The sequence below is a fragment of the Alosa sapidissima genome, chromosome 11, assembly GCF_018492685.1.
Source record: "Alosa sapidissima isolate fAloSap1 chromosome 11, fAloSap1.pri, whole genome shotgun sequence".
NCBI lineage: Eukaryota > Metazoa > Chordata > Actinopteri > Clupeiformes > Clupeidae > Alosa > Alosa sapidissima.
The window spans coordinates 10,633,648-10,655,852 of record NC_055967.1 but is presented as its reverse complement, the minus strand read 5'-3'; the positions used below and the strand labels follow the sequence as shown (position 1 = coordinate 10,655,852).

The 22,205-nt window shown below is 44.5% G+C and overlaps 2 protein-coding genes across 5 annotated transcripts in view; one reads left to right on the top strand and one right to left on the bottom strand.

Annotated features, from left to right (window-relative positions):
* The first annotated feature begins 51 nt into the window (after window positions 1–51).
* znf276 (zinc finger protein 276) lies at window positions 52–7,319 on the top strand. Its single transcript, XM_042110106.1, has 11 exons — window positions 52–632; window positions 808–1,129; window positions 1,249–1,289; window positions 1,402–1,779; window positions 3,983–4,064; window positions 4,167–4,250; window positions 4,325–4,429; window positions 4,521–4,596; window positions 5,167–5,284; window positions 5,549–5,648; window positions 5,964–7,319. Exons 1-11 carry the CDS (start codon window positions 380–382, stop codon window positions 6,319–6,321), a joined length of 1,917 nt encoding a protein of 638 aa, XP_041966040.1. The 5' UTR covers window positions 52–379; the 3' UTR covers window positions 6,322–7,319.
* LOC121723900 (Fanconi anemia group A protein) overlaps window positions 6,792–22,205 on the bottom strand; it is a 29,060-nt gene continuing 13,646 nt past the window's right edge. For 2 of the 4 annotated variants that reach the window (XM_042110102.1, XM_042110103.1), the window contains exons 22-43: window positions 22,039–22,140; window positions 21,753–21,886; window positions 21,445–21,515; window positions 21,201–21,300; window positions 20,702–20,931; window positions 20,180–20,267; window positions 19,580–19,795; window positions 19,350–19,423; window positions 19,066–19,194; window positions 18,649–18,727; window positions 18,287–18,450; window positions 17,931–18,036; window positions 17,506–17,565; window positions 17,214–17,318; window positions 15,491–15,606; window positions 14,883–15,036; window positions 9,824–9,886; window positions 8,846–8,948; window positions 8,648–8,723; window positions 7,716–7,866; window positions 7,384–7,482; window positions 6,792–7,081 (exon numbers count right to left, since the gene is read on the bottom strand). In XM_042110102.1, the coding sequence (XP_041966036.1) occupies window positions 6,983–7,081; window positions 7,384–7,482; window positions 7,716–7,866; window positions 8,648–8,723; window positions 8,846–8,948; window positions 9,824–9,886; window positions 14,883–15,036; window positions 15,491–15,606; window positions 17,214–17,318; window positions 17,506–17,565; window positions 17,931–18,036; window positions 18,287–18,450; window positions 18,649–18,727; window positions 19,066–19,194; window positions 19,350–19,423; window positions 19,580–19,795; window positions 20,180–20,267; window positions 20,702–20,931; window positions 21,201–21,300; window positions 21,445–21,515; window positions 21,753–21,886; window positions 22,039–22,140 (2,519 nt within the window). In that variant the 3' untranslated portion in view covers window positions 6,792–6,982. The remainder of the gene's footprint in view (window positions 7,082–7,383; window positions 7,483–7,715; window positions 7,867–8,647; window positions 8,724–8,845; window positions 8,949–9,823; window positions 9,887–14,882; window positions 15,037–15,490; window positions 15,607–17,213; window positions 17,319–17,505; window positions 17,566–17,930; window positions 18,037–18,286; window positions 18,451–18,648; window positions 18,728–19,065; window positions 19,195–19,349; window positions 19,424–19,579; window positions 19,796–20,179; window positions 20,268–20,701; window positions 20,932–21,200; window positions 21,301–21,444; window positions 21,516–21,752; window positions 21,887–22,038; window positions 22,141–22,205) is intronic. The other 2 variants (XM_042110105.1, XM_042110104.1) reach the window with 2 other exon arrangements.

Below are 22,205 nucleotides of genomic sequence, written 5' to 3'. Positions count from 1 at the left end.
AAGATAAGTGGCCGTGTGTACTACTTCCGGGGCTTCGTGTTTATTTTCACATCATTTATTTCCTTCTCAATAGTTGAAAATACACAGGAAGGCAAACATGGCTGTTACATCTTGTAGTCGCACTGCAATACCATTACCATTTCATGAAGCACATAGTGTGTTTTGAACGCGTTCCATGTGAAACAGACGGTCCATTAAATGAAATGTATATGTTTTTAACTTTGGGAAATTCGGATTGCGGTTTAGCTATCCAGCATATCTCATGTACCATTAGCTCAAGATAGTGGCTAACGTTAACGTTAGTGCCAATCAGTTTGGCACAGCTCCTTTCAAACTGCACTGACTCGGCGTTTTTACAGTGCCTGCAAACTATTTGATTATGAAGCGAACGCAGAGGCGTACGCGTGCCTCAGAATCGTCTCCTCAAACAAGTCAAAAACAAACCGGTGGAAGAAAGCGACCTGTGCGAAGAGGGAAACCTCGGAAATTTCAAAATTTCGAAGTTTCGTCGTCCTCAGCAAGTGACAGGAGTTTTCAAGAAGACTTCGACGAAGAAGGTGCGAATGCACGAGGATGTGGCACTGAGATTAGTACTCCGAATAAACACTCCAAGACCGCAACAAAGCAGAAAGGTAAGGGTACTAACTTAAAGGATCTCCATTGCACCTGATCTGATGTTTCTCTTAGCCTTTCTCTGTATTTGCCATGTGCAGCATTGAGTGATTCTACCCATATGATGACTCGCACTCACTCGCTTGTTTCCGGTTAATCTGTTAACGCAAATTCGTATGACAATTGTCTGCCCAGGAAATGGTCGACTGAGCACTGCGTTTTGCCGTCTTTGCCATGGGAAATTTTCAAAGAGGAGACTACGACATGCCTTCGATAAGCAGCTTGAGGAGGGTATGGAGGTGGACGACTTCTTGGACAGAGAGAATCATGAAGCGCCGCTACTTTTTTGTACTGACTTTCAACGGCTCATTGGTGTGCCAATGAATCGAGACCCACGGTTGTCCTCATTCATTTGCAAGACCTGCCATGCACAGTTCTACAAGTGTCACCGCATCCTGACCGATTTCCGCAGAAGGGTAAACCATACCCCAACAAGCCACGAAGGCAACAGGGATAGGTAAGGACTCGGAGTATGACAGCAGTTGGGCAACAACGTGGGAGGGGGATGAATACCCTGACTTGTACATCAGTTTTCAGACACTTTGAAAACAGACTCTCTCTTTCTCTCTCTCGCAGGGGTTCTGAAAGTGTACCAGCTATAGAAGGATGCATATCAAGTGAGTTCATGACTCTTATCTAACCTCTCTTATGTCCTCTCAGTGCTTGGCAGTCTTTGGAATAGTCACACATAGTTTGTGCTTATCCGTTACTGTTACTCTTTTTCCCTAGCCACCTCCATCACCTCCGACCCCAAGTGTCTCCACAGTCTGGTGTCCTGGGCCCACCACCATGCGGAGGCCTGTCATTCCTGTCCAAACCTAAGAGAGGTATTGGAAGATCAATGCTGGGGTTCAGTGAAGGCAGTGTGGGGCTGCATAGATGGGCACAGCTATGTGATGGACACAAATGGCACTCAACCCATGGTGAACCCCGGTCATGGGCCAGACGCAGGGGAACAGCCCAGCAGAGATAGCAGCCACAGGCCTAAGATTCCCCGAAAGCCCAGCAATGCCAGCACCACCACCAACAGCACTGTACAGCCAAGCCCAGCCACCACTCCACAGATTCAGCACTGCAACCAGGGTGACTTCTCACCCAGCACTGATGGTGAGTCAACTTGCTGGGAAGGGCAGTATTTATTATGCATATATTTAAAAGATGTATTTCAAATACAAAATAGTATTTAGCAATTTGTATTTTATTGGGTTGAAAAAAATGGCTTCATATTTTGTATCAATATACTTTATAGGGGTGTATTTTTGTCATTTAAAAATACTGCCAAATATGTTTGCTAAAACCAATAGTCTACTTTTGGTGGTGTGATGACATCATAAAAGTGAAAACCTTTTTCCCAGTGAAAACGTCATCATTCCGCATCATTTACATCACGTAATGTGTGAGTCGGAAACTGGGGCTAGATTTTGCTAACAGAGTTGCCCAGTTAGGGGCTTGTCATTACTTTTGTCGTCACGTTGTAGTTCGTTTGTAGTCCATGTGGCCTTTCATGTCCAACAGTTTTAATGTGAACTTGGGAATTTGCCATTTTTGTCACTTGAAAGCTGCATATCTTTCTTTCACAAGCGTCTTACACTATATTTTAAGCAAATACAGTTGTTTGTTTAGGATTAGTGAGCGTATGTTTTAACCGTTGTTATGGCATCTGTATTTCACACGGCAAAGCACATGCTGTGGGAAAAACAAAGTAATCAAGGGGGCGGTCCTTGTCATTCCCAGGTGCCATGAATGCACCATTAATATAGCCTATGATTGGTGCTGACTTTGATTTTGAATTTGCCAAGACTTGTCATCATTGAGATTCAGGAAGATGATCCAGTGCAAGATGAATAACTTGTAGGTTGCACACACACAATTCACACCCACAGTCAAGTTTCTTGTGAACTGTAAGTAATCATTAGTAACTTTAATCCACTTTACTGGACATACCACTTTCTGGGTTTTTCTATGGGGTATTTATGGGGAGTTAATTATGTATAAAGTAATGGGTGATTCATGGGGATTGTTACGGCCAGCTCGTTACCAGACCGAAACATAAAGAGGGACACGGACAACAAGGTTCAAAGCAAATAATAATTTATTGAACTAACGCAAAGCAACGTTACCAAATACAAGATGTCTAGGGGAAAATGAATGGGAGAAGTGGTGTGTGTGTGTGGATGGATGCAATGTAGGTGTGAGTAGATTATGTGAGAGACTAAATGAGTAGACAAAGAAAAGAGAGAAGTAGAGAGATATAGAATAAGGGAGAGTGAGAAGTGCCAGTGCAAGAGAAAGTCAAAATAGGTGCCTGCATGAAGGAAGAAAAGTGCCTAATGGGAAAGAGAGGACAGCCCCTAATATAGCAGCACCTGGTTACAGGTGCACCCAATTACCAATTAACCTTCCCAGGTCCAACCCCGCCTGTGCACTGACATGGGATGGCCTGAGGAGGGCATAGGGGTTCGTAACAGGATTTAAATGTTAAATGATATGGTAAATGGGTGGACAACTAAAAACTATATACCTGTCTGTGTTTTGCTCTAACATTTCATTGTTATCAACAATGACAAAATAAAACTGAACTGATCCAATCGGACCATATGGAACCGGTTATTTGGTTGCCATGCAACATTGCTTAAAAACTTGCCCCATATATCACCTAAAGCAACATGGTGAGACTCTGTCTGTATGTATGACCATTTAACACGGTACCCAGTTAGTTGAAAACCAACTAAAAAGGGTCATGATCCTTCCCGATCAACAGCATTACACAGTGCAATATCAAGCAACCTGGCCAGGCATTCACCATGTCATAGACTTGTCTCCACTTTGTACCACTTGACAAGTTCAGTTTGACTTTGAGTGCATCTCTTGTACAGTATTTAGGCTATGGGATGTAACAGGTCAGGTCAGCATAGTTGATCTGTTGACCATTTGCATGTTTTTGGCATTTCTCCTAGGCAGAGAAAAGCTGTTGCTCTCAAACACTGTCAACTTAATCAACGGAGTTGTACTGAAAGAATAGATTAAATAGACAGATATGGAAGGTTTGCAAAGTGATTTCATGCTCTTTTTTGGAACCTATTTTTAGTATTCCCAAAATACATAAATACAGTATTTTATTTTGATACATGGTATGACTACTGTATTTTATTTTGATACACTTAAAATTAGGGGATTTTATATTTTATTTAAAAATACATTTTGCTGTATTTTTGCCCATCCCCGTCAACTGAGAGTATGAAATCACCAAACCACAGATGCTGAAATGTAGAATGTCAGTACTTAGTGTGTGTGCTACTGCTGTCCACAGGTCTGTTCCCAAATGACAAGATCCCCTCACCTGTAGCAGCTCAACCTATGGCGCAGACTGCAGACAGTGACCTCTCTGACAGGTGAGTACCCCCCAGACCGGCAAACAGAAATGACTCCTAACTGGTCATACATCCCTGATGTGTAGACAGTCACCATTTGATTTGGTTAACCCCAACCTACAGGAACTTCTCCAGTGATGAGGAGTATGCAGATGGAAGGAAGGGTGCATTGTCTGATGAGCAGGCAGATCCATACCCACCCAAACGGTAAGACACCTCCAAGGGGGGGGGGGGGTCACATACTGATGCCAGATTCATTCACATTTGTTGTGTGCTTTCAGGTCTGCGCCAACTAAGAGGCGTACCACTACCAAGGCAGCAAAGCCTCCACCACAGCCTAAAGAAAGAAAGAAGCCAGGCCCCAAGAAGAAGCAGAAATCTGAAAAGTGACCACCACATTCATACTTGAATTTACTGGGCGGAACCACTTGAGGTGGTCTTGATGTTGTTGTAACAGCTGGTTTTGTTGTTCTCCAGAGAGGAGCTGCCCACCATTTACAAGTGTCCTTACCAAGGCTGCACAGCAGTGTACAGAGGTTCTGATGGCATGAAGGTATCAAACAAGTGTATACCAAGACTCTTACATGTGTATCAATGACTGCATTTACATGCACTTTAGTATCCTGGTTATCAGGATTTTGAAGTATTCAGTTTTTGTATTTGCGCATGTAAACATCATATCCCGATTTCAGAAGCCCGGATAAGCCGTTATCCCGGTTATGCTAGGTGGAGTACTCTGAAAGAAACGGGATACTGTTCCATGTATACACCTTATCCCGGTTTCTCAGGCAAACGCGCGATTGCATTAGAAACCGGGATAAGGAGTGCTAATAGAACTTTATTGTTGGTAACCAGAATACTAGTATTCATCATGTATACAGGGATATTAATAATCGGGTTTCTCTGTGTTCATGTAAGCACCATATCCTGAATATGATCAAAATCAGGATAAGCTTCATAACCGGGATACTGAAGTGCATGTACACGCAGTCTATGGTCAAATGCAATGGCTTGGACTACGCAATGGGTTTCCTTCTTTTGTGTTTATAATTATAATAATACATTTAGTCCTTGCCAGTGAGGGTTTTCATAATATGGTGTTTTGGGGGCACTTTGTGAACAGAAACATATAAAGGAGCACCACGAAGAGGTGAGGGAACGACCGTGTCCCCATCCTGGCTGCAACAAGGTCTTCATGATCGACCGCTACCTGCAGAGGCACGTCAAACTCATTCACACAGGTAAGGCTGGTTAAGAATATTCTTCTGACCATGTCTACGATCTGCTGTAAAACAAAGCAACCCTCATGAAATTGTTGTCTTGACATCTCCACCATTTTGATTTGAATGGATTGTTTGGATTGGATTGAACATATGTGATCTGGTTTTAAAAAAAGAGAAATTTCTCTCAGCCTTGCTGTGCTCAAGATTGCAGAATGTGAGTAGTAGTGATTCATGTCTGCAGCTGGAGACCAGCACCATAACCTTTCTATTGCCTTTACTCAGAGGAGAGGAATTACATCTGTGACCAGTGTGGACAGACCTTCAAGCAGCGGAAGCATCTATCGGTACACCAGATGCGCCACTCGGGAGCCAAGCCACTGCAGTAAGTTGAAGAATGTCCCGAGAATGCATCAAGAGACAAAACAGACTTGTGTATTAGTTTACACAGCAAACAGCTTCAGTTGGGGAGGGTCTGAACAGATTGTGGGGGCAAACATTCCAGTCAATCTCTTGGACATCACATTGGTATGGATCACCTATGTAGACCCTTGACTGTTGCACCAAGTACACATAACGATAGCATCTATTTAGGTTCAAGTTCAGTATAGATGGATGGCTTGTGTATATAATTGGCAGATTGTCTATTTGGCATCTGTGGTCCTTCCATCCAAACATCCTTTTGATTTCTTCTCCACAGATGTGAGGTGTGTGGGTTCCAGTGTCGCCAGAGGGCCTCCCTGAAATACCACATGACCAAGCACAAAGCCGAGGCCGACCTGGAGTTTGCCTGCATGCTGTGCGGCAAGCGCTTCGAGAAGGCCCACAACCTCAACGTCCACATGTCCATGGTGCACCCACTCACACAAGGTGGCAGCAACGACACTCCGACCCCGGGCAACCCGTCTGACCTGGATAGGTCCAGGCAGTCAACCCGTAGCACTGAAACGCCACAAGCCCAACCAATCCAGGAACTGGACACTGGGTCTGCCACACAAGACGCCCAGAGGACTACTCTGGCTAGCCCAGACATGAGCTACATGCTAGAGAATCTCTAATGAGTTTTGAAGACGTGCCATAGCGCAAAGTCCAGATATTACCTACATGGACCAGAAAGTAAGGTTTTTTTATGTTTTCATCAAGACTTGCAGTCCCTTGATAAAGATGACTGATATAATTTGCTCCTGAACTGAATACTATATTCAGCACCAGACGCTGTGTAAAAACATTGCACTAGTGATTCCCACACGTGAAAGTCATAATGTGTGTTGATGTGACTAACAGAGTGGGAAATGTTTTAAACATATCTGATATATGGAATGAGATGATTTTTTTTTATATATATAAAGCAGGAAGTATTGATTGGTATGCTGTTATGAGTTGTAAGCAGAAAGACTAAAAGGTGTTTTTTTTTTGTGCGTGGGACACAAGCACCTGTGACGGAGACTGTTACATGATATGAATGACTAAGAAATGGTCCCATGATTTGCTCAAATGCCCCAAGGATGCAACAAGGATAGACTTTGTGCATTGGAATTGATTTTTATATTTGGTCAAATAAATAGAAGCAGCAGTATTCAAATTAACTTTTAAGTTTACAGAAGTTTACCCCTTACACACACACCCCCCCCCAAAAAAAAAAACCAGTAAACACTTAGGAGGGATTCAGTGAGGCCTTTCTCACTGAGTGTGGCCTAAAATCGACCACCGCCCCCCTCTTCACAGGAAGTCCATCTCTTGGCTCAGGTCTGGAGGACTCAGCTGCATGGAGAGGGTAGCCGCTACCTCTGGGTCCAGCTCGCCACACAGTTCCTCCAGCTAGAGGGGAAAGCATAGCGGGCACTAAATTGTTGACAGTATGAATTATACAGGCAGCTACTTCAAAACCAACTAAACCCACACAAAATACTTTGGACCAGGCCCCCATTCTTAAAGAGGACAAGATGTCAAGTGTTATGTGTTCCCTTCAAGAGACATTGATGCCTTTGTACAGTGTTTGTGATGTACAGTACATGGTGGAAAATGTAACATTTGTAATAAGATATATACAACCCCATGTTCTGAAGTTTTCTGTGATTTTTGGACCAGCCATTGTGGTGTGTGTGTGTGTGTGTGTGTACCTCAGTTCTTTGGGTGTGAGTAAGGCAGCCTGGTGAGCTCAGGATGATGATCTTTAAGAGGACCTGTTGAGCCCTGGACAAAACCTGAGACACATCCATCTGAAGAGAGAAGGACAAAAGGGTAAAAAAAAAAGTGTCAATGGCTTAAACTTCACTACAATCCTTTGAAACTACAGTTAGGAACTCGGATCACAAAAGAAAAACAAACAAACACTTTATTTGCACATGCAGAGTACAAATGATTTCACCCTCATACTTACTTGAAGCACACAGGTAACTAGGTCATCAACATTTTGAGCAGCTGATGAAATCAACTGTGACTGTGGAGTTACCTGCTGAGGAGGGCTCACTGGTCGGGGTTTTGGGGTTTCTCCATCCAGGAAGAGCTGCAGCAGCTTACAGTAGCTCAGAACGGCCGTGTAGAGAAACCTGGGAGCACTCACTGCACTGTTCAGCACTGCTGCATCCAGCGAGGGCACTAGGCTGCAGAAACCGTACGGGAAAGATATATAAGATTCTGAACTACACACTGGGTGTGATGCTACAGATGAAGAGAAGAATGTGTAGGCCTAGACATGTTTGGGAGGAAGATCTTCAGAAAAGAGGATAGAAGATTATGTGTTGCTTATTATTCAATGTCTTTAGCTAAAGTGTTGGTGATTAATGGTGGTCAGTGATGGTACCAATGACACAAACAAGTGTCCTATTGCTTTTATACAGCAGTTCCATTGTCAACTAATTTAGTTGTAAGATGCAAAATCTTGTTTTCTATTGTTTATTTTGTTCGTTCATCCTCTGCCCATTGCCAAGCAACGCAACACCATGTGAGAGGCTTTTGAATACAGTATCTTGTATAACCTACGTACTCGTCTACGTATCGTATGAAATTGAACATTCACCTACTCTTCATTTACTCCATTTTCTTACTCAAATGTGACGTTACAAAATCGCTGCTTTCTCGCTTTGAATGAATGGAGAGTTTATGTTGGATAATTCAATGCAATATGTGGAGTGTATTCTAGCATTAAAAAGTCTAAATGTGGATGTCTTGGGACATCGCCACTTTTGATGACTCATAAAATCCTTCTTATCCAATCAGAAATTAATAAGTAGTTTGACCGAATCTAACTGTTGTATTAAACATTATTGCGTATTTCGTATAACAATTGTTAAGATAAATAATGATAATTATTAGTAAATGATAATAATAATAATAATGTCTTAAAATATAAATAATACATAATAATAGAAAAGCTGGTCTCACCTGTAGAATGCAAGGGGCATCAGTCTGTTGTTCTCCTCAGTACTTATAATGGTGGCACACTGGTACTGGTTTTGCTCTGCAGCACAGAAAAAAGATGTATTTAGTTATTTCTCTTGGTCAAAGAGAACCCATAAACTTCAAGTGGCAGGTTATGCTTGAGTGTGGAGAAGCAGTAGCCATGTAGGTGTGTGTATGCACCAGTGCTTTGGGAGTGGAATAGATGCAGCCAGTCTGCAGAGTCCACCAGTAATGTCAGGATGTCACAGCACTGCTGCTGAGCCTGCTTCACACTCTCTGCTCCCTGCCAACAACCGGGGACACACTTTTAACACATTATCCGTTATCACACACACTCACACCAAGGCCATAGCTACCGTATATAACATTAGGGGAAGACCAAATGTCCTATATACACAAATTCATGAACAGATGTCATTATGTTTATATGTTTTAGTTTTAAAAATAGTAAGTGTTTCATAGCCCAGCTCTTCCCCTCTTTGTGTTATTCTATCTAATACCATTGATTAGGGATGAATAAATCACAACCATAACAAAACATTTTCTCTTAAATGCTTTTCAAAAATTGCTAAGAAACATTTATTAAGGAAAAACGACAACTCAAATGATAAGAGAAAGGCTCCGTTCCTATGGTCAACATTGATTCAAGCACAAGTTTGCTTGCAGTGACCACTGTGATTGGCTGATGAGCATAGTTATGACAAAAAAGTCCTTGTTGAAAAACGTGTGTTTACCAGTTCAGTCAGGACCACTGTGTCCAGATAGTTAATTACTATTTGCAATGCATAATGTTTTCTTTGGCAGTATGGCTCTGTTCTGGGAGCCCCCTGCCCTTCCACGTGCAAAGCCTAAGGCAGAGGTAGCAACCAGATAAACCCCCATAGGGTACAGACATTGGGTATCTACATAACAGTGACATGACACCGTCATGAACGTGTCATAAACATTATAAACAAGTCATAAACGTTTATGACATAATGCTTCTGTCAAGTATCATTCGGTTTTTGTCACAAGTTAGGGTTAGGGTAAGTGTCAGGGTTATGACAGTGTCATGTCACTCTTATGTAGAAACCTAAAGTAAAGTGTTACAAAAACTTCTTATCCCCTCAGCTGTCGCGAGTTCTGGTAAAGTGTAGGACTTGAATGTTAAAAACATACCTGAGGACCGAGATAAGCAGTCAGGAGGTCGCTCATGCAGAAGAACAACAGGAACACCAGCACCTGAAAACCAACAACACCCAACACTAAGAGACTCAAGCACAGCTGGAGCAAATGGAAGTGATGTATTGGAACTCCCCCTATTAACGTCGGTTGCGTATTTCCGCCGTCTTGCGTGTATGTCACTTAATATCCATTTCTATACAAACCAAGACGGCGAATTCCTAAAGAAACGCAAGCACCTACACCATAGGTGTATCTAAATGAGCCATGTACCAAAAATTACATTTTACCGTGATTCGATGAGCTGTAAACAGTGTTGTAAGGCTGTAGTACAGTATGCTGTGTTTGGAAAATAGGGTCCCGCTGGATTTTCATGTAAAATCATTTTTTTGCATATTTTGCTAATATAGAGTCTAAGGAACAAGATTTTTTTGGTCTTGAAATTTTCACGATCCATCTTTAGTGTTTTTATCTGTATGTTTTAAAATAAGCGATTATATCTAGTCCGAAAAGTGATTCACATTCTCTTCTAATTTTTTGACAATTAATTCCACTTTTTGCCCACAAAACCCCCAAATAATTTAGGTTGTTGGTAGGATTTCTTAACCTTTGCTTTTCTTGATGCTTTTCTTGACCTGCCATGTCCTTCTATTGTCTACCTTAAGAGAAATTTGTCTTGGAAATAATCTATAATAGTACAGGCAACACAGTACACCACTAGGTGTCATAGGAATGGGCGGTTGAGTAACAATAGGCAAAATTAACAAACAAAAGAATATAAGGTACAAACAAACAGACAAACCACGGATGGCCCTTTCACAGCCTGAACTAATACAAAAAACAAATAACTCAAGGCGGGAAAACATTGCTCAGACACTAAACCATGTGCTTGTAGAATTCACAAAATGTCTGTCTAGGAGCGCTTCCTGGACTCAAAAAAGTTTTGTTTGAGGTGCTCTTTGGATGCTCTTTGGAATTCCAAAAAAAATTGATTGGTTGACTTATTTTTTTTTTTAAAAACCTCTCCTTTCCTGTTGAGAACTGTTTGACTCCCTGATGAAGGCTTGTTTGCCGAAACGCATCAGAGTTTTTTTTAAAAAAGGTTTAATGTAACCAAGCCAATAAAATAAAGGCTTTTTACCTTTGAGAATTGAGAGTGCCTTGGAATTCCTTGGTTTTCTCACTAAACCATGTGCATTTGCTCTCTTTAAAAGCAACGGGTTATCCACAGCCAACAGGCCGGGCGTGCGAGAGAAGCAATGAAGTCTTAGAATTAAGAATAAAGCCATGTTCTTCCAACAACAACAACCACAAGCACCCATGCGCCAAACAATTCAAATGCATTGTTCTCCCAGAGAGGAAGCTACACGATTACCACCCACGGGTGGGCAGGTCAGCCTTTCCACATACACACCTGGCTTTAAAGTTCACCGTCCTGGTAGCATACTTATCTACTGCCAAGGCCTGAAGGGGACAGGGAGAATATTTACTTCTGTTACACTGGCAGAGAACTCATGTGAAAACAGACTGTGGAAGGTGGAAGGGGTTTGAATGCTGTCCGACAGTATTATGAGTGGAACGTCTTAAGGGGGCCCTCTTCCCCATACGGCCTGATCTTATAGTGTGTGCCAATTCCATTCAGACACTCCACAATTTTATACTTTGTAGACACCCATGTATCCTGGATTTTGTGGTGACCATGAAAATGGTTCTTGCAAAAGAGTTTACATGTACATTACATTTGGACACTTCTTGACCAAAGTCACTTACATACTGTATGTCAGCTATATTACAAGGGATCACATTGTCCCCGGAGCAACTTGGGGTTAAGTGCCTTGCTCAAGGGCATAACAGTGAAAGCCGGGAATTGAACCGACAACTTTCAGGCTACTGCACGCTAGCCCAGCTCCTTAACCACTACACTACCACTGCCCACTAGAAAAAGACTAGAGTGCCAGATGGGTATAGTGTCAGGACCGCATAACGCAACATAACGCAACGTTTCGACCCACCAGGGTCTTCATCAGGCCTGATGGAGACCCTGGTGGGTCGAAACGTTGTGTTTTGTTTTTAACTCAATAAATGTAGTTCTTCTGGGAGATTGCAGTGTGCAGACAACTACTCTTCTTTCCTTGATAAGCCTTTTTTGTCCTGCACCTGGCCTAAGTGAGGTGGGATGTGCACACAACCACTTTGAAGAGACTACAGTGTCAGGACCACCATGCCTACGATATGCCGCAGCCTCTAAGGGTCTCCTAGCACTAGCATAGACAGAAGTCAGGTACTCTTGATGTTGCACCACCCAATCAGTCGGTGGAATGTCCCAGTGGTCACCTCCAGTATTTCCAAGTAGGTGGTCGACTGGTAACTGTGGCTTCTGACCGAACATCAGCTCGTATGGGGAGTGCTGTGTGGACTGGTACACGGTGGTATTATAGGCGAACAGGAGCTGAGGGAGCAACTGGGGCCATTTACGCTTCTTTTCAGGGGGGTAAGGTCCTGAGCAAGTCATGAAGTGTCCTGTTGAAACATTCACATTGACCGTTCCCCTCTGGATGATAAGTGGTGGTTCTAGTCTTTTTTATGCTGTAGGTGTCACACAGGTGCTTCAACAGCACCCCCTCAAAGCTGCGCCCCTGATCAGAGTGGATTCTCCTTGGCACGCCATACACATAGAAACCATCTCTCAATTAGAATCTTAGCTACGGTGGAAGCTCTCTGATCAGGGGTGGGAAAGGCCTGGGTAAACTTTGAGAAAACATCCTGTGCTAGCCCAATCCAAGAGAGTAAAGTCAATGGAGACTATCTACAAAGGCTTAGTGGCAAACAGATTTCCGAAGAAGGTTCTGGTTTGGGTTGTCTTGCTTTAGCAACCACGCAGTGCTCACACTCAGAACACCACTTTTGCACCTCATGCCACATCTGGGGCCAGTAGCACCTCTGCCATATCAAATCTGTGGTCCTGTCCACCCCCAGATGGCCGTGGTTGTTGTGTAGGCTAGTGAGCACTTCGACTCGCAACACCTTTGGCAGTAAAAGCTGCAGGGTCCCATCCACTTCCTGTATCTGGGACCACTGCTTTATCAACTGTGGACTTCCTTTGGTTCACTCCACTTGTCTTAACGGGTATGTGGTTGTCCCCGTCACCAAAACCACAGGTACCTGGAAATACAGGGATCAGTCCCTTGCAGGACTTTCAGGTCTCTTTTGGTTCGACCAGGGATGGTGTCCACCATACAAGATTCTGTCATCCAAGAGTCTTGGAGAGGTGCACTCGAGGCTTGCATGTTGGCTATGGCAAGCGGCAGGGGGACATCCAGGCCGTGTGACGCAAAGTGTTAGTGGGGCTTGTGGGAAGCCTAGAAAGGGTATCGGCATTGCGATTAGCTGTCACAGGACGATATTTGATGTTGTAATGAAGAGGGCAAGCTGAGAAAGCCAGCAATGTTCCAGAGCGCCCAGTTTCGCTGACTGCAGGTATTGGAGGGGATTGTTGTCAGTGTACACGGTGAACATGTTGCCTAGGAGATACTTGCCATTTCTTTCCGTGATTGCCCATTTGACTGCAAGGAGTTTGAGTTTCATGACACTATAATTTGACATGTTTCTTCTCACTCGGCCGCAAGCCCCGACTAGCAAAGGCTATTGGTCGCCGTAACCCATCCTTCTCCTGTGACAGAACTGCCCCCAATCCTGCATGGCTTGCATCCGTCTCTAAGACAAAGGGACTAAGCTAGGACTGGCACTTGAACAAGCCATTCTTTTAAGGCTCTGAATCCAGAAAAAGTTCTGAAGGCAAACCTGAACATGGCTACATTCAATGTTAACTATCCAATATTCAGATGTCTTTAATTAAAATGAATACAAATTAGTGGATAATTAATGAGATATTGTTAGATTACATCCATAAACAAATATTTTCAGAAAACTTGTAATGCAAAAAAATATTGTCTCTAAAAAATTAGGCAAAATACCCTCTTTACCAGTGTTTTCTCACATTTGACCCCCAAGTGATAGTAGTCCCAGTCTTAATTATGCATTATATAAATGATGATGTCATCTAAGTGTGAAAATGGATCGTGAAAATTTGTAGACAAAAAAAAATGTTGTTCCTTAGACTCTATACTAGCAAAATATGCACAAAAAAAAATCGCACATTTTTACAAGAAAATCCAGCGGGATTACACAAGACACCGTACTACTAGGGATGGATTACTGCACGGTTCTACTGGGCCCAGGCCCAGGGGCCCAAGGGGTCAGGGGGCCCTGAAGCCCAAGCCTTTGCATGGAATCATTGCCTCAATATCAACAAATCAGGATGTAGGCTATGAATCTGATTGAATTTAGTATTAGCCATCCCCAAAATACACCAGAATACAGGAAATCACATCAAACAAATAAAACAAATTCTAGGGGAGGACCCCCAAACCCCCCCCCCCCCCCCCCCCCTCCCACATATACGACAATTAGTGGGGGGCCCTTAATACATCTGGGCCCAGGGGCCCAAAAGTTCATAATCCGCCCATGCGTACTACTGCGTGTACACATCCGCTTGGAGCTCCAGTGGAATTTTAATTTCATGACGAGAATTCTCGGTCTAATCATGTGCCGTTGAAACGGCGTAAATAGGCGACCCATCAGGCCAGCACTATAACTCCGAGTGTGGCAAACAAAAACGGATATTTCAGGCAGTAAATGCTCCCGAACCAAACCAAACCAGATTTTGTTCAAATCTACACACCTATGGCTACTGAAAAATGTAAGGTTTATTTAGCAAATGTTATTTTGAAGTGTTAAAAAACATCGTTGTTTTAGAATTTCCGAACAAAAGTGGTGATAATTGGGGGGGTTACGATACAACAGTGGCATTGCAAACCCCTCTTTGTATTATGGAGCTGAACTAAGACATAATTAGTGAAGCTTTACATGCTTGGGAGAAAAAAATGAGAGACTGAATAGACAGCAACCACTCCCTCTCCTTGTGCTTCAACCCTGTCTGAGCCCTTGGGCTCATGAGTGGAGGCCCTATAGAAGGTGATGACTGCCCACTCCTCACCGGCCTATGGTGTTGCTGCAGCTGGGCCAGCCTCTCGGGGCTGCTCCGGGGGGAGATGTCCAGGCCACTGGTCCACTGCTGGTGCAGACAGGCAGCCAACAGGAGCGCAGGCGCAAATGGGACTTCAGACTGACCGGTGCTGCTGCTCACCCACCTGCAGTGAGGGCACAAATACATTCAGACATTCGGACCCCACCTGATAATGGTGTTGAGTGGTGACACATGGGACAGTGAAGATACAGCCTGTGTACTTGTGCATCTTTGCATGGCAGTATTGACGTCTGTAGACGAAATGGTATCTGGGAGTGTAAACATGTGCAGGTCGATGGGAGGTCAGAATTTGTGTAAGTCTGTGTTATGTCAACATGTTAGAGTATGCATGAGAGTGTGGGTCAAGAAGGCCATTTATACCTTTTGGATGGGGATAATAAGAAAAGAAAAATGTATGTGTGTGTGTGTGTGTGTGTGTGTGTGTGTGTGTGTGTGTGTGTGTGTACACTCAGTGTGGTTAGTGTCTTATATAACACACAGCCTGGAACAATGTACTATTACTTTGTTGGTATTTTCATCAGCATACTGTCAATTGAAATCAGATAATCCGAAGTGACCTGCAAGCCCAGGAGTGGCAGTCGGCCAGCTGCTGCAGCTTCTCTGGCAGAAAGTCTCCGTCGCTCCCCCGATTCCACTGAGAGCCCAGCACAGGTGAAAGATGCCCCCACCAGTGCTGTGAATAATACACACAGAAAAATAAACATACACAATATTTTATTGCTCAACAGAACATCAACTACAGTAGATGTAACACATAGCATTGCATGGTGATGCCATGTACTATCCAAAGAAAATAAAGCACACTTCTGAACTTTCCACTGTCCCCTCTTCCTACAACTCCTTGTTAACCAGAATTCTAACATGGTCTCCTCTTAGTTGCTCAGTGATTGTTGAAACTCTAATTCTTGCAGAGGTATACACGTGCATTTTACAAAACATTCAAATTTTGTACAATAATATACTGTATGTATTCTAAAGCCACACTCATCCTCATTTCGTCAACAAGGTCAAAAACGTGTGTGCACAACCTCACTAAGACAAGTATGCAACAATGGACAACATATTCTTTGGCACCAAACATATTCTTTGGCACCAAACTGTAAGTCAATATCTGCATTGCACAAGCATACGTCTGCTATTACGCATTGTTCATATTACACACTGCTTTGTATTTTATACCCTAATTTTAAGTGTTTAATCATTGTATTTTCGAAACACTAAAATACTCTTTTGAATGAAATCACTTTGCAAACCTTCCATATCTGTCTAATTTATTTGTTCATCAGTATAGACTCTGTTGATTAATGACACTGTTCTAGAGCAACAGGTTTTCTCTGCCTACGAAACATGCCATAAATCTGCAAACAGTCAACAGATCAACTGTGCTGGCATGTCTGTTACATCTCATAGCCTAAAATACAATATCAGAGGTGTACTCTAAAAGTCACAGCTGAACTTGTCAAGTGGTACAACCTAACCACCGAAACTATTAAGAGCCACAGAATGTGGGCTTAAAGCAACCTAATGCAGTTTTATTACCTTAAAATAACGACTTCAAACTCATGGTATACCGACATATAATTAGGAGAATGACGTCTCTGACATTGTCAACGCATGCCCAGAATGCTTGATATTGCTTTAGGTGATACATGGGGCAACTTTTTGAGCAGGGTAAACACATAACTGGGTCCATGTGTTCCGATTGAACCGACTGAAGTTCTCAAGAAATATAATCTGGCCAATATCAAAGGAAACGTGCCAGAACAACGACACTCAGGAACATTGCCCAGCAACATTGGTCAGAAAGGTGTCTTGTGCATCATCAGCTTTGGAGGACAAATACACATCACAGTTTTACCAAAAACAGGGACATTTATAAGTGTGGGTGAGCAAGTATCCATGTGGTTGAGTGAGTGGGTTGGTGTGTGAGAGGGAGTGTATTGTGTGTGTGAGCAACCTACACCTTACTCATCTTGCACTGGATCATCTTCCTGAATCTCAATATTCTGATCACAAGTCTGGGCAAATTACTAAGTAAGCACCAGTCAGTGTGTGTGTGTGTGTGTGTGTGTGTGTGTGTGTGTGTAAAAACATGTGTGCACTGCACTGCCAGTGTGCCTGTGTTTGCATTGATCAAGACCTTGATGACTGATTTGTGCACTATTGGCATCATTACTAGGCTAAGGCTTAGTAATGGGGAAACGGTAGCGTATGATCAATGGCAGTGAGTGATGAAGAGGACAGTGGCATGGGATGAGCTTAAATGAAGTGTTTGTTTACCCCAGCGGAGGCCAACAGCAGAGGGCACTGTTGGCTTATCTGAGACACGGCCCTATTGATGGATGCAGCCGGACGCTCACAGCACATACTGGCACCAACAATCCCCTGCGCACACACACACACACACGCATGCACGCACACACACACACAGACACACAAACACAGGATTAGAGTATTATAATGAAGGGACAAAGGGACACATACAAACACACAACAACATGTACGTTTCCTATTTCCAAAGTTTCCAAATGTGCATTTCCAAAGTCTGCCTGGCCTAATTTGCTGCACTCACCCTGAGGAAGTGAGCAGTGAGAGGATAGGGGAGGAGTCCAGCTGGACTACACACCTTTCTCTGCAAAATACAACATGATCAGTTATTGGGATGACATGACATGTAACATACACATGTAACAACATGACATGTGAGAGCTGAATAAATGCTGAATACAGAAAGATAACAGGGCTCAAAGTTCTCAGGCACTGTGCAAGAATTCAGATGTGGGCCAGGCTGTTTAAGATTTGAAAATAGATAATTATATATGTCCATTTATATGTATGTATATATATATATATATATATATATATATATATATATATATATAAAAATGGACACATATTTTTTTTCTTTTCCAGGCACAGATATTTCCCTTGCCCGAGATAGTGTTATAGTTAAAGAGTTAGCCGATGTGGATGACTAAATCTCAGCTTTCTCCTCACCTGATACAGGTTCACATGCTCTATGAGGGGCTGACACTCTAGACTCCTCTTGGCTCCTTCAGTTTTCACTGGGATGAGACTTAGAGCTGGCAAGGCCAGGATAACTCTGAAACACACAGACACACACAGCAAAAAGTGTTAATTGCACACAAAAACCCACACAGTAAGAGATCATACTCGCACGGGCACACACACAGCAAAAAGTGTAAATTGCACTCAAACACCCACACAATAATAGTTCACACTCCCATGCGCTCGCACGCACGCACGCACACACACACACACACACACACACACACACACACAAACACTCACACACCAGGAGTTCAGACACACATACACACACAGCCCGGTACCTGTTCCAGGTGTGAAGTGTTTGCTGCAGGCTCAGCTCACTGCCGAGGTCCTGGGAGTCGGGGCTTTTGGAGCATCTCCCGGCAACCACATCAAAGAGGAAGTGTCCATCTGCTCGCCCTGAACTCTGAAAGCGCAGAGTCATTTGCAGTTCACATACCATCTCCTGCAGGGCACACACACACACACACACAGTCAATAACACTCAAGTCAACGTGGGAAATATTGAATCTATAACCAGAGCACAGCTATGTTAACAATGTGTTTCCATGTGCACACCAACACAGACACTCACACAATCACACACACACACACACAGTCACTAAATCCCCTGGACAAACAGTGGCTAGAGTTGGTTCAGCACCTGTAGTCTGGACAGGACATCCGGGAGGCAGGTGTCCGTGAGCGGGACACTGTGGTCAGGACTCAGCCAGGACTGGGGTCTGGCGGGAACACATGATGAGACTTAGTCTGAGCCAAAGCTTATAACCCTTATAGGACTGTGAGGCTTTAACACTAGACACACAGCAAAACATTACAGAGTTCAGTGCCAAAGTAGACAGCACTACAAGCACTCTGGTTAATGCTTTGTGGATAATGTGAGTTTAACTGGCTTAAGTCAGAGGTCTACAGAAAGAACACTTCAGATGTAGTATTCAGACCTGTAAGAGGGCCAAATTGGATGTGCATGCATGCAGAGAGAGAGAGAGAGAGAGAGAGAGAGAGAGAAAGAAAGAAAGAAGAGTTAGTCATGATGAGTATTGAGTGGTGGCACCCTCACCTGGTGCTCATGTCCATGACTGCGTTGAGGATGTGTGTGCAGGCGCTCTGCACGTCTCCTCCACAGCCCCCCTGTCCCAGCGCGGTGGGAAGGTAGAGCTGCTCACACGCCCACTGCTCATACTCCTGCCTGCAACACACACAGGACACTGCCATCTGTGGACGCCATCTTAAGACTGTCTTACATTGCAAAGGTGAAGGTGAGTGATTGTGCATGTGTGTGTGGTGTGTGTGTGTGTGTACGTGCGTGTGTGCGTGGTGTGTGTGCGTGTGTGTGTAATTTACCTCTGTGGGTCAGAAAGGGCATCCTGACTCCGCTGCACTCGGAGTTCAAGGGCCAGCCATTCAGGAAAAGATAACTGAGCACCACACACACACACAAAGAAATCAGAAGAGCACCATGACCGTACTGTGTGTACTTTTTCCATTTATACTCTGGAACATGACACGACAAAACAGATTCTCAGATGTGACCACACACACACACACACACACACACACACACAAATCTCCACCTGATAGGCTGGCAGTTTCTGCAGGGAGCGGAAGGGCCCGTATCTCCACAGCTCCAGGACGGAGGCGGTGAGAGTGACTGTAGGGTCGGTGAGGCGGCTCCACACCCCCGGCTCCTCGGCGCCCCCTCCAGGCTGCAGGTGCTCCGGCTGGCCTCGGCCCTTGCAGCCTCCCTCTGCCCGTGCCTCCGCTACCAGTCTGGGCACCAGGTACACCAGCTACAAAACACCCAGCACAGACTAGAACGCACTGCTGTAGAACAAACATCCCCAGCAACATAGCAATAGGCATTTGGGGCTACTAGACTTAGGCTACTAGACACAGGGATTCATATGTTTGGTTACTTCAGAAGGTAGGCTTCTTTACTTCACTAGGGCAGTTCTGTTCACCCAAAACCACATTGTTCTGATGTTGACAAGTACACGATTTAAAGGACTGATCTCGACTCATAGTGCAATTGTTGCGATAATAACCTTGTGGAATATTTTTTTCCCTACAGTCAAGTACAAACAGAACATTATCCAGCAGTAGCTGCTGGTTGTGTGATTCTGCTGGTTGCGTGCAGACATTATGGCTCTGTGGTGACGTAAGGCACTTCAGACCTTCTTGTAGAGGCCGCTGGGGATGCACTGCTGGACACCCTCAGGATGGGAGCTGCACAGGCCATAGCTAACAGCAGCCACACAAAACCTGTAGGGAAAAAAGTAAATACAGACATCAACCCTGACAATGAAAACTCCAGCAACAGGCATGAATAAATTCATCCTCACACTAGTTTGGAAGGCACAGGCTATGATATTCCCCCACCTAGGGGGTAGTTTCTCAAGTTTCCCTTGAGAGTGGGGAAAATGAGAATTAAGCACTATCTGAAATTGTCTATACAAGGTCACTGAATAAAACATCAGTTTACAAAGAGGCTTCACTTATGCTCCTATAATTGGCCATTAAAGGGCTGATGGGAGAAAACAATTATGTTCTGAGCACTTAGAAACACCACTGGAAGCCATCAGACAGCAGGCATTAGGGATGTATGCATTAACTCCTCTTCTTTTTAAAGAGGAAATGAAGAGAACAGGGAGTGCTGATTTCAGATCAGATGGAGAACGTGAAGGACTGGAGCTCACCGCAGACTGAAGTTCATGTGGTCACTGGTGTGGCTCAGCAGGGCTGCATTCAGAGCCTCGGACACAGGCAGGGGGCCGCACGGATCGAGGGACGAGGAAGAGGAGGGGGAGGAAGAGGTGGTGGGGGAGGATGAAGGCAGTTGCACCATGGGGCACAGAGGTCCGGCTGCATGAAGCTGCACTAGCAGAGCAGCCAGTCCTAGAACGTGAGCTGCACCCAAAGAGGGACCCTACGCAGGGAGAGAGGGCGAGAGGATTGCACCATCGGGTTTAGTTTTCACAGAAGAAAGCAAATCGTGACAAGACCATCTGGAGGTTGGCATGGAGAGATGAGAGAAAGAGAGAGCAATCTAGATGAAGAAAAGCAGAAAGAAAGAAGGAAAGAGAAAGAAAGAAAGAAAGAAAGAAAGAAAGAAAGAAAGAAAGAGAGAGAGAGAGAGAGAGAGAGAGAGAGAGAGGGGGGGGGGGGAGCAAGTGAGAGGATGAGCCGTCAGCTGACCTGTTGCGGCAGCAGATCCCAGAGGCGGTGCAGGAGGGAGATCAGCAGACGCCTGTGGCCCAGCAGGAGCTTCACAAACTGGGCCGCCCACGTTCCCTGCCTAGGGGGGGTACACAGAAGCCAAGCGGTCATGAAGGCTTCCAGAAGGGGGCAGCATGTTCCAGATCTCAACTCCAAAACAACCGGGGTCATGACTCATGAGACTTAATCATTGTGTAAAGTCTGGAAGTAACATTTTTCTCACCTGTTGGGGGGATTGGCTTTAGAGGCATCCAGGAGACACTGACAGAAGCCCCTCAGGAGGGCATTCACCAGCTGCTCATCACAGCATGGGGACAAGCAGGTGGAGAGGAGAGGGGAACGCAAACATGAGACAATGAAATACAATACAGGACACAAGTATAAAAGCCACTGTGCAGCTGCACTTGACCTCCAAGGCCAACAGCTCAGTTGGAGGAATGCCGCATAAATCACCTGCAGATCCTGTCCTGTGTGTGACTAAATCCAATAGAATTGGGTGGCCACATAGTTAAAGTGAATGGAAACTCTTACTCTGGTCTGGAGTTCGTTGGAACATAGCGTCCCCGTCTGGAGCTGAATGACGTGGTGTCCGACCGCCTCCTCTGGGGGCTCGGGGGACGCTCCGCTCAGCGTGTCCGAGATCCGGGCCAGCTGGGCCGACACATCTGTGCAGTCCACAACACAGAGAGACAGAGAGAGAGTGCACAGTGTGAGGAGTACGCAGGGGCTTACAGGTGTGTGTGTGTGTGTGTAGGATAGTAAGAGAGAGTGAATTGTGAATTGAGAGATGTTGTAGTGCATGTGTGAGTGCGCTTGCCTCCATGGTTAGCTCCTGAGGACAGTAGCCTCCGGAGTTCCTGCAGCTGAGAGCGCAACACTGCCAGAACAGCCTCACTGCCCTCCAGGGGCCTGACCACACCTACACGCACACGCACACGCACACACACACACAAGTTTAGCCTGAGGGCAAGGGAACTGGTTCCC